The 23,430-nt window shown below is 28.0% G+C and overlaps 1 protein-coding gene across 4 annotated transcripts in view; it reads left to right on the top strand.

The window, feature by feature from the left end:
• The window catches only part of LOC108688162 (repressed by EFG1 protein 1-like), a 39,684-nt gene that overhangs the window by 15,712 nt on the left and 542 nt on the right, over positions 1 to 23,430 (top strand). For 2 of the 4 annotated variants that reach the window (XM_018194309.1, XM_018194306.1), the window contains exons 2-8: positions 12,977 to 13,237; positions 15,056 to 15,127; positions 19,054 to 19,234; positions 21,687 to 21,821; positions 22,008 to 22,159; positions 22,620 to 22,986; positions 23,126 to 23,315. In XM_018194309.1, coding sequence (XP_018049798.1) covers positions 13,017 to 13,237; positions 15,056 to 15,127; positions 19,054 to 19,234; positions 21,687 to 21,821; positions 22,008 to 22,159; positions 22,620 to 22,986; positions 23,126 to 23,315 — 1,318 coding nt within the window. In that variant the 5' untranslated portion in view covers positions 12,977 to 13,016. Of the gene's footprint in view, positions 1 to 9,729; positions 9,977 to 12,976; positions 13,238 to 15,055; positions 15,128 to 19,053; positions 19,235 to 21,686; positions 21,822 to 22,007; positions 22,160 to 22,619; positions 22,987 to 23,125; positions 23,316 to 23,430 lie in introns of those variants that run through there. The other 2 variants (XM_018194308.1, XM_018194307.1) reach the window with 2 other exon arrangements.

Here is a 23,430-nt window from a genome sequence, read left to right as displayed (position 1 = left end):
AAATGAATGGTGAGAGCTAAAATTATACATATCATAAATTTATCACAGAATGTATCCAGAGTTTTAAGTTCTATTTATTCAGAAACATCACGTTTAATGTTAAGGGGCACGTATTTTAAAATGCTGAATATGCAATCGGAATACAAAAGCAAAGCATTCGTAGAACTAATGTGCAGTTTTTGATCTGACGCGTCACATCGTTCCAGAAGAATTCGCCGATGAATTACGAGATAACTGACGGGCATAGTTATTATTCCAAACTCAAACTTCTTTGTGCGCGAATGCGCTTCAGTCTTTGAATTCTCTTGGAAATTAAGATTGCCCCTTCTCGCCTTTTATCAGAGATTTCTCTATGTAAATAAACATAAGAAAGTCTCGTGCATCTGTAAATCGCTTGTGAACAGATTGTATTAAAACAATCTGTGATCGTCGAGAATATTTTTCTTTTATTCATAAATTAAATAATTACTATGATATATGTAAAAAATGCGAAAGTAGATAATAAGTTGGCCTGCGAAATACTAATTATAATATTTATATATTATATTAATATTTCAAACAAATTAATGTACTAATTAAATGATAACATGATTTTAAAAAAATAGTTATGGCTCAATGAATTAATATAGAAGAACTTATTCTTTCGAGTAGATTATCGATTTTCTTCGTGTTTGATTATTAATTTTTTTTTTACTTGGTTGCAATGTGACTTTGCAGTTTTGCACTTTCTACATTGTGTTTCATTTTAATAGTTAAGAGGATATTATAAATATGAGTAAAGAGTAAACAACATTTGTCAAAAATTCTGATTGCTTTTAGTAATTATTTTTCTATAAATTTAAATTATATTAAATCATTTATTTCGTTATAAACATTTTTTCATGGCCTTTTGTATTATTGTTTGTTTTATTATATATATATATATATATATATATATATATATATATATATATATGTGTGTGTGTATATATAAAGACATTAAAAAAATAGTCTTCTAAAAATATAGTAATTATAATTAAATTCAAATATTAATGTTAACACGCACATGTTTATAATAATTGTAGTTAATTGATTACATCAAATTTTTTACATATTTGCGGAAAATTTTAGTAAGATGCTTAAATGATTGATTGTTGAGATGTTGCATAAAGATGACTTAAGAAGTGGTAGATAACAATTTATCTTACCTAAAGAGCCTTACTTAAAGAGACTCTCTAATCTTACTCATCGATTGAAATTGTTTGATGGTTACATATGAAGTGACTATAGCTGGGAGATGCAAGAAAGATCATTAATCGAACGTTGCACGATTTTCAACGCCAATCTGTGTAGCCCACCTTGATTAAATCTTGATTTGCCTTCATCGAGTTTACTCATTGTTTTCGAAGTTTTAGAAATATGCTCCTAGAATGCTGGATCACCTACTTTCGAGGCCTTCGAAGCGATTTAAGAGGATTTCATTGTAACCAGTAACAGCAAGTTTCCGTCGTTTGTTCAACGCGCGCGCGACGATGTGAATATTTTTTCAAACGAAACGTTACGCAACACGATTGAATTTGAAGATGCATATAAAAAGTAATGAGCATGAAAGCAAGAGGAAAAGAAATTTGAAAATGAATAAAATCAAATTGGATCGCTGTTTTTCGACAAGAATAAATTACTGCAGTTAATCTTAAAGATGGGCATGAAATGACGAGAATTAAAGTGTTTTATAAGAAAAGTTATGAGAAGACGTATGTATACATAATAAATTGAAGTATATCATGAAATTACACTTGTCAGCATTAATGAAGTCTTCCTGTTTCTCTGCTATAATTAATCAATAAAAACATGTATAAGCAAATATCAGTTATCATAAAATTGAATTTTCACAAATTGCATTACAATCTTCTGAGAGACGTGTAAGCGCATCAATTTAATGTTTAAAGCAATGTGCTATTAACACAAGTGCGTTATATCCCGTATATAAAAGATATATGCCGCGATTACGTAAAAAGGAAAGGACGTGTAATCACGTGGGGATTGTCGCACATGTGAATAATTACCTCGAGATTGTCATATTAATGTGTTCTATCACATTCGAGACACTTTTAGTTTGATTTTGATATACAGAGTGTTCCTCCACACTATCGCCATAATTTTTTAGATGTTTTTGATTTAACAAAATGTTTTTAACAAAAGTTTGTTAGTTTCTAATAAAGAATTAATTTCATACGAAAAATTTAAAATTTGTTCATTTTTTAATAAAAAATAAAAATCAAATTTTTTTAAAGCGAACCATATAGTTTTCTTTCCATATTTTTATTGTATATAAAAGACAAATTAAAAAAATTTTTTTAATGCAATTTTTTATTATAAATTAATTAAACTATAATACTAAATTAATTAACTTTTGTCAAAAACATTTTATTGTTAGTTTACTGGAAATATTAAATTATGGCGATCGATTCGAGGAACATCTTAATGTATACAGAGAATCCCAGAAAATTCCACTAATTAATTATAGATGTTTTGATCAATCTGAAATTAATTTGCTAAATATCACGAAATCTTTGTCAATAGTTTTTAGCTACAATTGAAAATAAAGAATTTTTAAGTCTTAAATAATAAGATCTAATTAATTGTTTACACATTTTTAGGTATAATTTAAATCTAATTTTTAATTAATTTTTTTTTTATTGTATTGAATTATAAAACATTGAAATATTATAAGTGCTGTTCCTTATAAATTTTCACCATTAATATTAAGGCTAAATTAATAAAATATATCAAAATTTTGTGTTTAGGTTTATAATATTTTAAATTAAAGTTTATTTTCTTATTCTGCGTGAGTGATGAAGTGGAAGACGAAAGTTGAGGTGTATTCGATGAGAATGTCGTAGTGGGAAACTATTACGTGGAAAAATATCGAATGCAGCTAAAGAAGTAATGGATGGACAATAATTTTATCTAACATTGTGTATTTTTATTATCATTGAGTATTATTACATCAGATTTCAAAATAGCTCTTGTAGCGAAAGGTGTGGCGTGGGAAGCTTAAGCTCACTAGTCTTATGTATTCATCTTGCGTATCTTTTATTCGTTGTTATTATGCTATGTGTTTCACATTATCATTCGTGGCATCGCCGGCACATTGCCCTTATTGCCTGTAACTGAGAATTAATCTTCCGATTCACTGATAGGAATACTCGAACTAATGGATACGCATGACGTAGCTTTTGAAGAGCATGAACATGAATAGAAAATCGATTTCATTTATGAAGTTTCATTATTAGTAATACGCATTATTTCATGTATGTGTCATAATAACAATATATGTATATTACTAACAGAATCTTGTAGATTTTTTTTAAATTGAAAGTTTCAAATCGATAAATATTATGTTCGCTATATTTTATTTGTAAAAATGATCAAAATATAATTTTTTAATTTTAATTTCTGGAAAATTTGGAACCAAATTATAAACTCTTTTTATTTTGAATCGCTTTTATTATCTTTTAGAAATAGATAGGAATGTTACAGTTCGCAATAAATTTTAAATGCGCGGATAACATGATATATTATCCATTGAATAGATCATAATAATGTACCACACCTTTCCATTATCGTGATAAATCCGTTGTAAGTTATTGTCGAAAAAAGGAGCAATCGCTAAAGCAAACTGAGTTATCGATAAATCCATTTACAAAAGATCAAGAGGAGGACGTAACTCATTAAGAGACCTGCGCATTATTCAATATATTATTTTACGGACTTAGCTTTTACATTACTTGCTATTAGTTTTTTTATATCACTTTACTTGCTATTAGGTTTTTTTACATCACAATGATTATGTGGATAAAAATTGTTTTAAACAAAAATTGTAGGTAACAAAATTAATTAATGTTTATTTATAAAATGCCATACTTATAGGTATTTGTTTTAAATAAATTTAAATCTGTGCGCATTTATTTAAAAGAATTTTTTCAATATGATTCAAATAGTTTTTATATTTCTTTAAAGAATTATACATTTTTAACAGTATTTCATCGCAATAAAACTTATTAACTTAATAAAATGATAATCACAAAGATGTTAATTATAATAAGATTCAAATGTGCTAATGTAATTTATTGCTTGAGTGAATTAGAGATTTTGATCGATCCTTTTCTTCTTGCTATAATTGAATAGAATATTGTACAAGTTATAAAGGTTACATTAACTTACAAAGTAATTAAATCGTGTTCTATCAGTGGGAAATTAATTTAGTAAAATTAAATGCTAATTTTTATGTTGTGTCTCCCTTTCTCGTATTTTATGCAAATAGTATTATATAATTAACAAATATAATCAAATTTTACAAATTAATTACATAATTTAATTACGTAATTACTTAATTTATATGCATTTCAGTTCTTGCGTTTATTCTAAAATGTAATCGAAATATTATTATTGAATAAAATACGTGTCTTTGCAAGAGAGTTCAGTTTTCACAATATTTAAAAAGTCTTATCTTACTCATACTTTGATCAGGTGTGCTTTGATCATATAACATGTCAAGATGATAAGGTGTTAATTGTGTGTGACGTTAGAACGTCCTTGCAGCTGATGACGTTACATGTATACGTACACAATGAATAAAAAACAATACAATCTTTTTGGTTCTGAAGGAGTGACGTAACGATGTAATTTTTTTTGTCAAATTATATATTTTTGAGAGTTATTAAGTTTATTATTGTTTCCTGTAACAGAAAATATTCTTATTTTTTGGATTACAGATATTAAAATACGTTTAATCAATATATTATTTTGAGACAACTTTAAATTCAGAAATTTAAAACTAAATGTATACTTTTGTTATAAAGTTAATTAATTAACATTGAATATTATATATATTATAAAATATGCTCAGAATTATCTTAAGAGAATTCTATATTTTTTTGCATCTTCGATCAAAGAAAAATATAAATTCTACCTTTCAAGTGATTCATCTTATATTAGATAAAGTTTGTAGCAAAGTTGCTTAGTAAATTTTATTATTTTTAGTTCTATATTTTTGATATTATTATTTTTAATTCTATATTCTTATATGTTGATAGTTCTGAAACTGCTTTTTGCAGTCTGGAAGTCCGCAGAATATTTTTTCAAACTGTCCGTTGAAATATTAATGGACAATAGCTATTACGCAAGCCACTGACTAATTATCAGCTATTACGACCGACTAATGGTGCGGTCCTGGTTGCATCAGAAGCCTATTTGTCTAGTCTCTTCTAATGTCAAATCAAAGAGAAATTTCAATATAGGATTGAAGTAGGATTGAAGTCCAAAGTTTGAGATCGTGTAAAAAATTCAGTTTTTCCATAAAACGTTCGCAAATTCATGTTGAGTGCTTTACTAGTTATCTAAAGTGCTATAAAACATTCATGACAGCGAGAATTTCTATCTTGTGATTATTCTTAACTCTTGCCTCAGAACAATTGCGTATCAGGAAAATGTTCTATACTGTCTTCAATAGTTAGTATTTATATACTTGATAATGTAATATGCCCAAAAAATGTAAGTACGTAAATAGAATTTAGATTTTAATAAAGATTACAAATAAAGTAAATGTCTTAAATCAAAATTTCTTTGTTATGTATGATTTCAGGGAAATCCTTGTAAATAGTACTAAACGATAAAAATTTTCAATGGTAAATTATTTCGATATTATATACGTGTACGATAAATGAGTCAATACTTTATTACAAAGTAATCTTAATTTTTTTTTCAAACATTGGTATTAAAGTTACTTATTGACTTGCATGTATTAATATTAATCATATAAAGAAAGAAAATTATAACTAAGACTTACACAGAAATTTATCGTTATGTAAGGGCCAAATAATTGAAAGCATGCTAATAAAAAAAAAAATAAAAATGCTAATAAGGAAAAATATTAATGTAATAATAAGTGCTATTTCTATCTTTCACAACTAAATGTGTGTAGTCACTGTACAACAAATTTTTTTTTATATCGTTCTCATCAATTATAAACTTTTTTATTTTGCTCTTATACGCGAAAATTCAATTAACTTTTGCGGATTTAATTAACTTTCCAAGTATCAATTCATAACAAATTAATTTGCATCGCAGTTCCGCTGTAGTGAGAGCTAAAATAATTATTCTGTTTCTTCCATCGAGGCTGCTTCGTGTATTGATTGCGTAACATCTCGGACGAGCATTTTCGTTATAGCAATGTTGATGTCTCACGGATTTTTCAAGTGCGAAAGTCGCACCTTTCGAGTCACAGTGACCTCGTGGATCGAATTACTACGTATCTGTAATGATTACACCGGAAACTGACCGATGTCAGTTGATCGTATCATCCTTGTGCACGCAATGTGTTGCTTGATGTGTAAAAACATGTACTTTGAATAAAATGCATTTTCTTATACATATAAGTCATATATAAAGCATTTTTTTTTAAGTCATATTTCCGCTTAAAATTTACAATCACATTTTTTATTTTTTTTATTTAATATTTACAAACACATATTACAATTTAAAAGATAGATAGTATATACATATGTACATTTTATTTCTTAAATTATAATAATATCTAATAATAATATTCAATAGTTTTTGAATCTAATAGTTTTTACTGTATTCACAGATTTTGAATACAATTTTGAAACGTGTTAAAAATTTTAGATTTTAATATTTTTTAATAATTTTTATTTTATACAATATAATTTTTAAAGATACATAGAATAAATGTAATTTGAAATCAATCTTTCTCGTAGTTTAAAAATAGAATTTAAAAAAAGTTTTGTTTTTATAGGAAAAAAGAAAGATTATTTAACTATATAAATTTTAATGTAAATTTATCGAATGTGTATTTAAGTCTAATGTGTATTTAAATAAATGCTAAAAGAGAGAAAGAAATATTTTCTTTTGTTAAATGCACATGTATGTATATAAAATTGATGGAGTTCAAGAGTCCGTTAATTGAAAAAGATTTTAATTTCAAGTATAAAACTTCTGTTAAGTAAATTTCGAGCTGTAATGAATGTCGAAATTACGTGGTTTCATTAAAAACTTTTCCAAATCGATACAACGATCTACTTTCCAAGCAATTAAGGGAGATTTATCGGGTGATTTGCGAAATTGCGGTGTGGATTCGCGAATTGTTCCGCTGCCTTTACGCATTTAGTTGATAAAAATCGTGCTATAATATAAAAGTTAAGACTAGTTTTTTCTTCTGTTTTGCGATGCTATTTTACGTAATCGCATTTTATTGTTCGCCGCTGGCACTAAAATGAGCCAGTTATTATACAATTTCGTTTGTGTTTCGCGTTTCTACTGACAACTAACGACATTGTGATGCAGATTACAGTGCTGTGTATGGTTGCCGACCAACCTGACTCGACCTTGAACGAATGCCGATACTTGTTTCGTGTACACTGCCAGTGAATTATGCAACGCTTGCTTTATCAACCCTTGAATGCGGACGAGGACACGAAACGTTTGCATAGTGATTTATTATACAGTTTCAGTTAAACCTCGTAATACTTCGTAATATTTCACATAAGAATTTCTCTTTTGTCAAGGTGCATAGAAAAATCAAGTTTTATGTGAACTTATCGTGTCTACTAGACATTTAAAGATTATGTGTCATCACAATCTTTTCGTAAAACTTCAGACGATGTTCTTTTCGTCTAAATAAATTGCTAAATTCTTTTTAATGAATGACATGAATGTTATAAAGCCGTAAAACTAAGTCTTTCTTGTTTCGTAATGAAATATTGGAAGATAATATCGAACGCTTGGAAAGTTGGCGGAAAATTAATTACGAAGAAGAATAATAGTTTGATTGAAGATCAATATAATGAAGATAAGTCTGGACAATGACATCACATAGCAATGCATCGATTAGGGGCTGTTATGACATCAATAGTAGTACCTTCCTTGATGTTTAAGAATGGCTATTCTATAAGTACAAATGAAAGTAGCGTGTGAACGGAGTCTCTCTTCTCGACTAGAAATAGCTTGTCCTTTTTATGCGTTTCGTAAGGCTTCCTGCTGTCCTCTTGTTAGTTGGTCGCTCCGATAATCTGCACGCTCGAATGTTCCGCCTGTTATGCGAGCGTGCTGCGCACCGGCACGTGCCGTAGTTATAAATTAAATTCGTCGATAAATCATTCAGATAAGAAGAGTCACGAGAAAGAACACAATATAGCATCTGTTTCACTGCTATAGTTTTTATATGTGAAAGTCATGTACTAGTTTTAAAGATATCATAAGAGATAGAATAAAATTGCGCTAAAAGAAACTTTAAATTAAAAGTATTTTATATTAAGATAAACTGTTTTAAACGAGTTTAAGAAATTATTTAATAAATAAGTATTTGAGGAATAAAAAACAGATTTATAATTAAAATAACAATTTATTCTTCCAAACTAATTATAAAATAAAATATACTAAATTATATGAATATTTATGTATCTTTATTTAATTAATTATTAAAATTTCTTAGATAATTATAATAGAGTCAGTTATATAAAACTTGTGTTATAAAAGCTTATTTAAGTTATTTTAAAACTTTTCAAAACTTTACAATTAATATTTAAATTTTTTTATATAATCTAATATAATGTAATATCGCATAAATTAGAAATCGTAATAATAGAAAGTTGAAGAAATTGTAATGCTATGTCTGATGTTGAAATTGTTTTAACATAAAAATTTCTATTAATTTTGTATATAAATATTATTTGTATATATTTTTTTAGAACGGATTTAACGAATTTTGGGATTAGATAAATGAGTATATTAATTATATGAGTATAATAATTATATATATCACCTTATAACATAAGAATTTTTTTCTTTTGTTTATACAATTAAAATTACACTTAAAACTAAACAAAATTTATTTAGACTCAAGTTAAATCTGATTAGATAAGTAATAAATATGGAATTATGATTTTTGATTAATAGGAGTTGTTTAGATATTAAATATTTAGATATTTATATAGCATAATTATAAAATCATAAATTTTACATTACTATATTATTCGACAATATTACACGCTCGAGATCAATGCGCTTCTACTCTCGAATCGAGTAAGAAGACGATACTGTGTTGTTCCAGAGCAGTGATTCCGGTCAGCCGGAATAGCGGTACACGCTTGGCCGTACGTCTTCGTTCTCGAATTATTATGTTGCTGCTTTCTGCGAGGTGCACAGTAGCACGCTTTGTCGCGAAAGCGGAAGAAACTTACACGCATCGTACACGAAGCCATTTTTTACTCCTGTTTCGCCTTTCTTCTTTGTCATACATCTGCATCAGATATAACTAAATCGCGTTCTATATTTTACAGACCATAAATTATGGAAATAAATTTTATTTGTAAAGTCCTCTCTTTTGCAAATTGAATTATATAACGTTTTTGAATTATATCGTAGAAGATTGAATTCAAACGGTTCCTTTTTAAATTTTACAAAAATATTTTTTTTACAAAAGAAAACAATATTTTGCATTTTTTTTTGTAACAGTTAATAAAAGTAATAATTAAGTAATAAAATTTATTTTTTTTCATATTAAACAAAAATTGTTTACATGTTATTATCGATAATTTTCTTGAAAGAATAGCTAAATGAACGGTAGTTTGTAGCTCGCAGCTCGTTGAGGGAAACCCGCGGGAGAATCGTGCGCGTTTATGAACGCGATTCCCTCGAAGTGCGCGAGCAGTGCAGCGCGATGCAGCGACGCGATACAGTGTACCGCCGCAGCTGCGTCGGATAGTTGGTCGAGGCATGTGCGCCGAGTAACGGCTAATTGGCCACCTTTCCTCTCCGGGAGAGGAACCGTCTCTCTCTGTTTCGCTGTTGTGGTCGACGTGCCAGTTTTGTTCGTTCTGTCGTACGGCTTATATCAAGTGTATAGTTGAAATCTCGACGCTGCGGGAAAATACTATGTCTTACCGGATGAGATTTTATTGAAAACGACATTTCTGTAAGTTGAGCAATTTACATCGAGTAAGTCGAGTTATTTACATCGTTATCATAGTCTTTTTTTTCCTCTTCTTCTTTAGAAAATTGAAGTAAGATAATTCTGTAATATTTTTCTCAATTTGCATAATAAGAATAAAGGGGATAGTCACGTAAAACAGTAAACGTTGTATTTATTATAATTTTTAAAGAAATATTATGTATTATTTTACTTCTTTAATAAAAGAAGACTAGTGAAGGATTTATAAGGAATAATTTATATAATCGTGAACACAAGTTTTTTAAGAAATTTTTCTATATTTTTCGTCAGTCATGAATTGTGCGCGGATTCGCAACTGCGAAAAGTGCCTCGCTCCGAATTGACCGCGCGAGTGATTGCCGTGAAAGTGCATCGAACAAGAAGTTTAATTGTGCGCGCCGGGTCTTTATTAACGTAATTCATCGGCCTGTTTATTCATTGGAAGTCTTTGGACTTTCTTCGTAGCAAAAAACTTAACCATGGATAATCCATGAATTCAAATATTGTATTTTGTAAACAGATTTCGGGTATAAATTGATTTGAAATAATATTCTATCGTTAATATCGATAATATTTTATATTCTTTAATTAGAAAAATAGAGCGATTTAGAGAAATGGTTGCTTGAATTTTTTTCTTTCAAACAAATTTTCTTTCTTCAGAAAGCTTCAGGCTTAGCTTCAGAGGAATCAATGTTATGGTCTTACTTCTTTATTTTAATTGAAATTAAACTAATTCATTAAAAGATTTAAAGATATACCTTTTTATATTAAAAAGTAATAATATAAACAGTAGATTAATAATTGTATTTGTCAGTAATATCAAATATATAGCAGTAAAGAGAAAAATTATTCTTTTTCATTTTAGGATACATTTTCAAATTTTATCGCGATGATCTGTAATAATAAAGTACATAGTTTTTTAGCGGCATAATTGTATCGTCGATTACACTTTCGCCTTTCGCGTAACGTTTTCCAACTTCTCTATCGAATTTCGCGAATTCTCATTAAATTATGCAAATTCCTTTTACTCTGAAGTATTTTCTTCCTTCGCTAATTTTGAGTAATGCTGCTTGAAAGCGAATTTCGCCTGACAAAAAATAATTGCAGAGGAACACAAATTTAATCGAAATAACATTTTAAGCTTTACTACTTAATTTTTTCTTAATTTTGAAAAATATATTTGAAAAAAATATTTTTTCAGAATTGCATTTGAAAAAAATATATATTTTTTAAAGTAAAAAGGAATAATAAAAGTGTATCAAGATAATACATATTTTTGAGAATATTTATACATTTATTTGGAAAAGGAGAAAATGAAATATATATTGTATATAGCTCATTATTAAAATAATCATTCTATTATTCTTATAAAAAAAATTCATTCGCGATGTTACGAGAGATTGAGATGGGTTAACAAGGGAACGCTTTAGACGTAATGAGGAAAATTTTCTTTAGGCGTTGTACTTACTCTTAGCGTGCATATTGCAGTTTAATCGTCCGATTAATTCAGAGTTTTGCACGCAAATGACGATTTACGTCGAAAGGGAATTTTGTTCTAGTTGTTCCGTTCTAATTACAACCAGTACTAATTTCGACCAAGCGATAGCTTGCAAAATCCTTCAACATTTTAAATGTAACAATGGCATTATGTTACACTGCATTAACTGTGGAATAGAGAAAATTATTCATAAGATATTTCGAAAAATATTTTTAAAAAATGTTTTCTCGTAATTTTTATGAAATATCAAACAAAATTTTTATTAAATGTTATTTTTTGTTATAATTATTAAATTTTCAACACCACATTTAACAAAGAGTTTTGAAGTTTTAATCTAATAATAAGTTAAAGTGGATTATCAAATTGGAATAAATTTTATAAATTTAGTTCACTAAAATTGCTTCAATTTTGAATAATTCTAAATTATATCTATAAATTAAATTATATCTGATCAAAATTTTTGCCTAGAAAAATTTTCGTAGAAAACAAATCTTGTGTTATATAATAACGTTTATATAAAAGACAGAGACTGTAAATGTCGTCGCTTGAAACAATGATAGAATGTTACTATGGTTTTTGTAGATGATTTAAGTTCTTCGATTAAATTATTTTTCTATTATCGCTTCCGGAAAATGTTATTTACTTGTGATATGCATCAATGAGAGCGGAGAAAACAAGATACTGATTTATATACATAAGAAAGTTCAGAAGTGTTCGAAGAGAAGACTATTAATAATTAAAGTCACCAGCAATTGACGTTAATTGCGTGTATCGGTAAGAACAGGTTTGCAACATGTGATCGTTGATTATGAAGAGGAAACGGGATAGTGACGATTTATCGGTTCTTATTTGCTTAGCAAGTTATTTAATGCATGCTGTTTTGCAGCTAATGCTGGATATCGTGTATTTTGAAAAAGTATACGATATGCAATCATATATCTGAAATAAACAAAGTATTATAACCTTTATATCAAATAACAGTAACATAAGTGACGAAGAAACAAAAATAATAAAATATATATATTTATGGATCTTATATAAATGTGTATACAAGTATTTTAATTTAAATATCATAATTTCATAATATTTTGTAATATACATTATAATTTGTTGCTATGAACACAATAAATTTATGAATTTTCATATGCATATAATTAATGATATTGCATATTTCTGATAATATACTGATATCAAAGATATGAAAGAAGGATTAATTATATATTAGTATAAATTAATTATATAATAATTATAACAAAATAGATGCAGTAATTGAAACAGGTAGTAACACTATCTAATATTTCAGTGGATGTTTTTTTTTTTCAAACGATTTTAATTCATAAAAATTATAACTGTACGAAGATATTTATATTTACTATACGAATAGAGATATTTATATCATTAACATTTAATATTAGTAATATTTAAATTGCTACTATTTTGAAGTGTATTGTTCGCTTTATTAATTATTATAATTGTTTATGTTACAGGTCTCCGCGAATCGGAGGTCCTCTTTCACAATCGCTGGCTATGATCCCTCCAACCATGCATGGGCATGAGTTCAATCAACCCTTGTCGAGGGTGGTCATGGTTCGTAAAACAGATCAAAGGACATTTAGTAAAGGAAGACGAGGTGGTGAACCACTTCTGGAAACTGTTACCAGAGAAACTGTCGAACTCTTTAATGGTGGTCGAGCCGAAAGGAAGTATACTTCCGAAACAAGGGATATCGTTACACCAAAGTCTAATAGGTTTGACAATTTTTTAATTATTATTTAATTATTAGTTAAATACTAGTAATAGATATATTAAACTTAATTAATTAAAATAATACATTTCTTCGATTGAATTAATTATTTATGGATATTATATTAACAGATAAATTAACGAGATGCCTTTAAATCAGATTATATAATATAATGTATCGTTTGATGCTTTATTCGAGAGATTTTGAAATATTATTGTACACTTCATTTAATCTTTAATATTCTCGAAATATTATTCTTATATGAAATACTATTTTTAATTTTTAAAGAATATTAGATTCTAAATAGTTAATAATAGTTATATTGTTTTTATTGTTATACGATTCATTCCTTTTTTCATTATATTCACATTTTAGTAAAAAGAAACAGACAATTTTGAAAACTATTGAAATAAATGCATATCATAGTGTTTATAACAAATTGATATTATAGTTTACTATTATCCATGTGTTAGTAAAATGTTTCTTTGTCGTACGTGATGGAAGAGTATTTCCTTTTTGCATGAACGTGTACCGGAACCTTGTTATATCTTGGTTTGCAGTAGACAAAACTTTACCTGTCGTAAAATCAGCTGTCTCGCGTTTCAGTACCTTTCTCTTAGTTGATATATACAGGGTATTCCAAGTTTGCTGTCTTTACTTTATGTCTAAAAATTTTATTGTCGCTAATAGATAAAAATTCTACTATTAAAACTTAAGGTGTAGTTGAGTTGCCACTATGAATGCTTCGAAGCATTTTTTAATTAGTCAATAAAATTCTTTCTTCCGATTGGATAATCAAATGCACCTTTAAACATACGATGAATGTGTGGTAGCTTTTTTCGAATTTAAAAAATATTCAAAACTAATGTAGGACAGTAAACTCGTGTGTGACTATATATATATATTTTTGTATCTTATGGAAAGATATTTTCTGAGACAAACCGCAGACCGCAAATTTTCAATTATCTTGTATGCTAAAAGCGGAAGAGCGATACTTGTTCTTTCGTTTCGGTTAATTTTAAAGCATACGTGTGAAGAATCTATAAAATGTCGTACGACATTTAGCAGGTTTTCTACATTCTTACAGAGCAATTAATTTCTTTCAGTATTATCTTGCGAATAATGTTGTGAATCGAAGCAATTGTGGTTTTCAATAGAATATGGAATATTACGTAATGTGATACATCATCTTCCTTCCTCTAGAAAAATGCTTTTATAAATAAAATTTTTATATACAAAATGTTATAGAAGAATCTCTATTACTATTATTTAATTAATTCTTTGATTAATTTGGCATCAACATTTTTCTAATATATAATAAGAATTGAATTAAAAAGCAGTCTTATTGTCTTCATTTTTTAACATTACTTTATTTTTGTATATAATTATTTATTAACATTAATTATATTTAAAAATAGATTTTAACAAAAAAAATTATATATGAATTATATATATATATGAAGTTAAATGAGAGAAAAAGGTTTTTATTGATTGCTTGAATTTATTAAATTTCTTTAATTTAAAAATGCTAATATTTTTTATGTTTCCAACTGCTGAGATTTATGATAAGAATAGTCAAAATAAGAAGCCAATTTTATAAGAAAAGTCAGCAATATAATATATATTTGTTAGATAAAATTTCTAATATTATGTTATAAGCCTTATATTTTTTAACTTTTGTCATCGCTCTTTATAATTTGTTGAATATTGAAGAGTTTATAAAATTCTATCTCGACAAATTTTCTATTTTATTTCTAATACTACTTATAAGAAGTGAATACAATATTTAACATTTCTCTAGTGTAAGTCGTTGCTCTTATAGTATGCCATCACTCAACGTGCACGGAACAAAAAAGAAGGTGGTCGGTTTTGTCGATCAAGTGTCGCCCGACAGGTATAATTGCCTATGCGGCACAAACTTGCAGTTTAATCAAATTCCGATTCCAGTGAAGCAAAAGTAAGCTTATTAAAGACTTGCCAACGGCATCTAGTACTTTGTCAGTATTATCACTTAGATATTTTCTGAAACTTCACTAGGATCGGTATGTAGTCCTAGTTCATTTAGCGTAGGTGGCACGTAGAAAGCAGAGCGACAGCTGAAAGTTTGCGTGCTTACGTTCAAACAAGTCGCAAGAAGATGGCAATTCTGTAAGAATACTGAAAATTACCGGCTTTCACGATAGCGTAACAGGACGATAACATTCACTAGCCAGGAATGAGATTTATACTGTTGAGTTAAATTGAAAGTACGAGATTTTCTTGGAGGCTGTAAAATTTATTTATGCGTTTCTCTTTAAATTATTATTATCATTGATACTTCTTTTCTACATTAATAGTTCTCAAAACGATACTGTTTTATTGTAAATTTGGTATAATATTTGATAACTTATTAACAATTATCCAAAATAAATATTTCATCATAAAGCAAATTGAAAATGTGTCTTCAATTTACAATTAAAATATGCGTTTAATGTGTAATAGTACAATTTAACAAAAAGATAATCTTATTTTAAAATTTATAAATGATTTTCGTTTGTTTAAATATGATTACAGTTATACAATGCCATTTGTATGCTGTCAAGTTCATCAGAAAAAGTTTACTTAAGCGAAAGATTAATCGCCGCGAGGCATTCGTATTGTCGGTATTAAATCCTTATCGAAGAAGAATCATTGCTCGACCGTATATGCAATTCCGCCTACGCAAGTGGTGTGGTCAAGAAAAATTTTCAATGTAACTCGTTTGAATGAGTAAGACAAAATATGCTATAAGGTATAAAAAAAAGGTATGCAATAAAATACGACATAAATTAAAATTTTCGGATTTCATTTTATTTTGGAATCTTTTGATAATTTAGAATAAATCTTTCTTAATTTTTTTTTTAAAAGATAAGTAGATAATTTTAATACACGCAATATAATAAATTTTATTGAATATATAAAATTCTTGTGAATTATATTTTAAGAACAAAATATAATATAGTTATGAAGGTAATTGTATAAACAATCAATCACGATTATATCATGATTATATTTTATTAATGACTTTTTTTAAATGATTGTCCGAATATTAAAAATTGTGATTTCACGCACACGTTATGACAATAGTAATTTCATAATTGTCCAAATATAATTATTAATTGTTAGTGCTATAATGTGTGCATAAAACAATTTTTAATTCAGGCAATAGTTCAAAGGAAAAATCATTGATATAATGGCGCCCTATTTGACTTAATTAGTTTTGTATAACAAAATCTTATTCTAATTAAATTTTCTTGTTAATTTTTTATTTCTTAAAATTATTTATGAAGTATTATTTAATCATGACTTTAATTATATATAAATTAACTCAAAACTTTAAAAAATATTATTTATATTTTATTATAAGATATGCTGTATTTTATTGTGATCGGACCCTTATAGCATCTTGAAGAATTACAATCAGTCTTCTTCCTCTGGGCGCGACGTAACAAAGGAACTAACAACCTTTCTTTTGCAGCGACCATGGCCGTGGACGCGTTGTAGAAACTCGTAGGAAGGAGGAAGTATGAGCCGTATTCGTAAAGGCATATGTGACGACATATATATATATATATATATATATATATATATACATAGATTAGCACGATAAAGTCGGTGTTTCACATGATCTTTAATGAGGTCCAGTAAGAACTCTGGAATTTTCAGCTCTCTCTTGGCTTTCTGTGATGTAACATCTTTCGGCTGAATACTGAAATCGTTCGAATTTTTAAAAGTTTATTGTTTGATTGTTTTAATTAAAACGGTTTTTTTACATTTAGATATTTTAATTCATGTAAAGAAAACTTATATTAATTTTGATTAATTCTTTTTATAATATATATAAATGGATATTTTCTCGTTTATGCTTTATTTTATGTAAACGACTAAAGCTATTCAATTAAAATTTATATCTAATTTTTTTTATGAGACTTTCCTAAAAATTTTTTAAGATTCTAATTTAGGCAGCTCCTGTTTTAAATATGTTCGCCGTTTGATGCGCTGTTGGTATGTTCGTTCAATAAACAGATGTCAGATTGCGAATTACTTGAAACTCGTTAAACGCATATTAAATATTCTTAGAACTTTCTGCTCAGAACATGTCTATTTCATATAAACATAATAATAAATGAACAGATTTGTCAATTCATCGAATAATATCGAGCTTCTTCAAATGTATTTTTAATTCGATGTTTATCTACAAATTTCCAGTGAATCATGACAAAATTATACAACATAATTTACAATGATCGTTTTTAACAGTAAATAAGTTGAATCTATTTATATTCTAATGCGAAGTTAACTGCACAGTCCTATTCAATATGCAATTTTGCATGACACGATTATTTGCATTATAAGTGTATAATGGATATCTACGTCGTGAATTGTTTACTGGAGTAAACAGTATTCAGCCTATCGTGAAACATTTTAGAGAACTAGATTAAAGATATACCGTTGTAATTACAGTATGCTATTAAATACTCTCACGTTCGATCGCTTCGATTCATTGCACATGCCATAATGATCATCTATGTGATCTCTACAATCAAGATCATGACACATCGTAACTTCATTGGCTTTTTTGCTTGCTCTCATTCCATTAAGATACGTAAAGAACAGTATTTGAAATTTTATTATACCTTATAAATATCAATTACACTTCACACACACACACACACACACACACACACACACACACACGCGCGCGCGCGCAAATTGAAAAAGAATATTGATTATGATATTAGATTATGCCATTTTAAAATAATATTATATAATTTTTATTTTATAATTTGCATCTTTGAAAATTATTAAAGAAATAATGGCGTTTCATAAGCGAGCTTTAACGATATGATAAAAATTTTGAATTATTACGATTTAAGATAATGCTGACTTTGGATTACGATTTATTGCACTTTTGTCATTAAATATTTGTACCATTTACACAATTCTTTGATACGTTTTAATCCATAATTATATTTCACATATATATATGTATTTGCGCGCGCGCGGGTGTGTGTGTGTGTGTGTGTGGTGTGTGTGTGTGTGTGTGTGTGTAATTACAAACATAAATTACTATTACGTTCCTTAATTTCACACTATTGTTCACATTATTGTTTAAATATCATCATAGTAATAAAACTTTAAAAGCAATTTTTTAATAATAATTTTTGATTAATTTATGTTTCTTTCTTATTAAATTAATAAAGTTATAATAATATTTTTTTCTTATGTACTTATTTCTAAAATTCTTATTTCTTTAAACAATTCTCCTTATTACATTTTTAATTTTATAAATATTTTAATTGTATAATATTTGTTTTAATATTATCAAAGACAAATAAACACAATTATTTAATTTATTTGATAATAGAAATCATTGTATACTTATTTGATAATATTAATCTACGTAGTTATAAATGTATGTACTTATTTAATAATATTAATCTACGTAGTTACAAATGTATGTATGTAACTATAGTCTACAGTTTATATATTAAAATTTTATTTCTAAAATAAAACTAATTATTTATCGATAACTATTAATAAAATTAATTTTAATGATTTTTATAATGTCTACAGAGTATTAAATAACTAATTGTAAATTGTAAGGAATTCTTAAAGCATATCCAATTCGAACAAAACTTGATCTACATTCGCTCATATAAAATCGCTTCTAGTGCAAAAAATTCAATAAATTCGATCTGCTTATTTAAAGCGTTAAATATTCATACGTCACTGTGCTGTCTGGAACAAAAAGGAGCACTTTGTATTTCTTCGTACACCATGTAATCGGTCTACTTTTAGGTCGAGGACAGATTCAGTAAGATCGAAGTCTCCGTTGACGGCATCGCCAGCATCGCCGGGTCCTTTGTCGAATTCCTTGCATGGTAGTTTTCATGGCAGTCTAGGAAGTGATGGCATGTCTTGTAGCAGCGCTAGGTCTTCTTCAGCATCTCCCGATTCTGCGAGATATTCGTCCTCACAGGTATCGACATTTATCGTAACTGCTTATTGATATTTCACCAAAAATATAAATTTGAAAATCTAAAATTATAAGAATTTGAGATAAATGCTTAGAAAATACAGAACTTTAAAATCTAATAATTTTAAGGAATAAAGAAGATAAAATTCCATGATTTTGAAATTCTGAAGTCATAATAATTCTTTTTTTCTTATTTCAAATTTTTATTATCTAAACTTCCATGGCCAACCAAACTTTTGTAAGAAAGCGAAAAATCCGAAAAGTTCTGGTCTAAAAGGTTAAAAAATAATAATATTTATAGAAAGTCTAAACAGTAAAACAATCAAAATTTTCTCAGTTCTATATCTTTACATAAATGTGCGACTGCTTATATTGCGCTTACAAATGAAGAAAACAGATAGTATTATGTAAATTGCTGATCATATTAACAATATTACAATGTAACATAATAAGCAATTAGTTCGTGCTACTTGTACTATGTGATAAATTATATCTAAATGCGTTTATAAAAGTATTATACTTTGTAAGGTTACATTTGCATCATAAATTACTTTTGAAAATAAACCGCGTTATATTAAGAAATTATTTGTGTAACAAATAGTTGTCTAAGTTTAGTTATCAGTCTTTTTCGCTACAATTATGAACTAGCAATGCCGGGTGTGATTCTAAAAAAGAATTAACATATTTACATACTTTAAATACAAAGATATACAATATTTAAGTAGAAACGTTTAAGTAGATACGTTAATTAATTTTAACTGATGACTATTCTTCGCTAGTTAATTTTTCACTATTTGATCTACTGCAATTTCTTCATGTTAGGAGTCTTTTGGTTTCAATCTACTTGGTAAATTAGCCGGTTGGAAAGCGTAACTCTTTGACGATTATCTTCACTGCACGTGACATTGCGTGCAGTGTGAAAGGAGCCTAAACATTATAAGAGTTGCTTCGCGGAAAGGTGCATTGCCACTTTGCGATGACTCAGAATCACTCCTTTTTGAGAGTCACTGGTTTGCACCTTTTGGATGATTGGTGGATCATTGGGATGATCGTCCGACTAATGCGATGACTAATCTATCAGAAGTTTAAATCGCTTCATGCGCTTGCGGAATCGATTTTTCCGCTCCATTTTCCGTGCGCGTGGCATTGCGTTCTCATTCGTCGGACTTGTTCTTCATACGCGCATGATGTTTTTGCACTCATGCTAATGGCCTTGCTTACAAAACGGTTAAGCGATTGTAGCGCGAACTCATGTATATTCATCAAACAGTGAACTCAATAACTGCTAAGTTTTTAGCCGACTATCTGGTACTGATAACTGATCATTGAAACAATTTATTTTGTTGAATTTTGTTGAATTTTGTTTAATCTAGCGGTAGCAAAATTTTTCTTTTTTTCTTTCATAAATGCTCTGTTTATAAATATTTAATTAATTTTTTAGTTAACAGTATTTTAAAGATTATTATTGAAAACTATTGAAATTATTTAATAATTTAATGTTAACATTTTTGGCTTTCAATTTAAGTCATCGCCTACATTTTGCAAATTATAAAGATCGATCTATTCTTTTCAGATCTTTTTGTATTTTTTTTCTTTTTCTCTTACGTGAAAAGAAAAAGAGAAAAATGAACTGTGCAAGAAATTTAACTAAAAGAACAGATCTTTAAAGCAATTAAATAGATGATTGTCGGAAAGCTCTGAACTTATCAGCTCGAGTCTCACGATAATTATCGCTGTTTTGTTTTAGATTACGATCTCTAATTCAGTTATTGAAATGACATCTTAAAAAGTGTATTATTTCTTCATTATTTATATTTTAGTAATTTATTACACTCGACAGCAAGTTTTCTCAGCAAGTAAGAGAAATTTAAGCGTTCACACGTGCAAACGGAAGCACGAATAGAAGCTTATCTATGAATACTCTAATCGTGTAGCAGATAATCGTATTCCTACAGAACGATGGGAAATCAATTCTTTCAGTTAGTTTCTTCCTATAAACGGTTCTGCGTTTAAGTTATTAAGGACACTGTCTGGCTTTTACTATTTATATCATTATTGCTTACTATATATCGTACTATATATCGTATTGTTCCCAATTCGCAATTAAATAAGAATACCATTTGTATTTTTTCTATTTTTTTTAAACCTTTAAAATCTTGTGAAAGGTACATACTAATGCCATTGAGATATTTCAGTAAAATTTTATAATTTTAAAATCAATGAATATGACATTTACAAAATGTGCAGATTTTAAGTCAGTGATATAAACAAATTTTTTAAAATCTAAAACTTCAAAACTTCAACTTGCGATGTTTGAAAAAATACACATTAAGTTCTATTATAATGAAATGTAATTAAATGCTTAATGAGAATCTTTGTAAATATACTTGTAGATTTTACTAATAGATATGTTTGATCTCAATCCGTCATACAATGCTGTCTCTATATGTTATAGATAACAAAGATTGACACACGTAAACCATCTGTACGCAGATCGGGACCTCCGAAGGAATTTATTAACGTCTGCCTCGATACGCATAATTTCTACCGATCGCGGCATGGAGTACCGCCGTTACGACTCAGCAAGCAGGTTACTGTCTTACTACTCTCTCGACCTTTCTTTTGCAATAAAATCATAATAAAATCGTAACCCTCATTGAACAAGTTTCAAGAATCGAAGAAAGTCGATTTTTTATATTTCTCATTCTCCAAAGCATGGAGGGATCTCTGCTAACAATATTAATTGGAATCTATAAATAACGGTATTTGTTTTCAGCTGTGCAAGACAAGTCAAGACTGGGCTAATATATTGGCCGCTAAAGGTAGATTAGAACATAGAGCGAATATTGACTATGGAGAGAATCTCTATTGTATGTGGAGCTCCAATCCAAAGACAGTTGTCGGTGGCGAAGAACCAGTGAATGAATGGTGAGATGATTACATATATTTATTATTAATGCATATTACATTGCATATGTTATAACACGGTTGCTACATTATATGTTAATTATGAAGTCATAATTAATATAACGATTTCAATGTAATGTAATGTGGCAACTGTACAATAACATATAATATGAAGTCATAATTAATATAAAATAAAAATAATTATTGTTTTCTTTTTTTTTTATCAATATATATATTTGAATTAACCTTAAATATAAATTAAAAAAAGATAGAGATCTGACTTTCAAATTGTTATTTTAAACATTTAATTGTATTTTCCTATCAAGTCTAATGTAGGTAATTATTTGTAATTATTAAAATTAATAAAATTTTTACGAATATGTTTAAATCTGTATTACAGATAATTTTTTTATCATTTAATAAGGTGATTATATTCATACTTAAATGTAATGTAATGTATTGAAACTTTTACTTTTTGTAGGTATGCTGAAGAAGCTCAGCATCAATATGGAAAAGAGCCTACAACATTGAAGACTGGTCACTTCACACAAGTGATCTGGAGGGATAGTACTGAATTAGGGGTGGGAATGGCTAGAAATCGAAATGGCGAAGTCTATGTTGTGTGTAATTACAATCCTGCTGGGAATTTCTTAGGCAGTTTCACGGAGAATGTCCTTCCACCCGTGGAAGCAAGTCCTACGAAACGAATTAATTTTACCGACCTAAAACAACATTATAGAGACGAGCAAACGTGGCAGCAGGAAGCTTTACTGGTTCATAATGAGTATCGAAGAAAGCATCGTGTACCGGATTTAAGATTAAATCCGGAATTAACAGCAGCTGCCAAGGTATTTTAGAATATACAATATTATCATTGGAATGTATTTATATGTATATTAATTATTTAATATATTAACTGATTAAGAATTGTGTAAAAAATGTCATAAAAGTTAGTTGCATTATATACATATATTTATTCATTCTTAGGCCTGGGCAAACACGTTGCTAAACACAAATAAACTTATACCTCAATCGTCGTCTCCGTACGGCGAAAATATTTATTCAATGCAGTGTTCTGATCCTAAACTAATCGTTTCCGCACGTGAAGTCATTTCAAAGTGGTATTCCGAGAAGAAAGAACATAAATTTGGTATCGAACCAAAAGTTCTTAACACATGTGTGTATCGCAATATTTCCATATACTTTAATATTATCAAATTTAATCAATGGGAAAATTAATAGAATATATAAAAGATATAGCAATTGTATGCAAACAGATTAAAGATTTATTC

Source organism: Atta colombica, unplaced genomic scaffold, assembly GCF_001594045.1.
Source record: "Atta colombica isolate Treedump-2 unplaced genomic scaffold, Acol1.0 scaffold226, whole genome shotgun sequence".
Lineage (NCBI taxonomy): Eukaryota > Metazoa > Arthropoda > Insecta > Hymenoptera > Formicidae > Atta > Atta colombica.
Note: the sequence above shows the minus strand (reverse complement) of the source record. Positions and strands in the feature narration are given on the sequence as shown.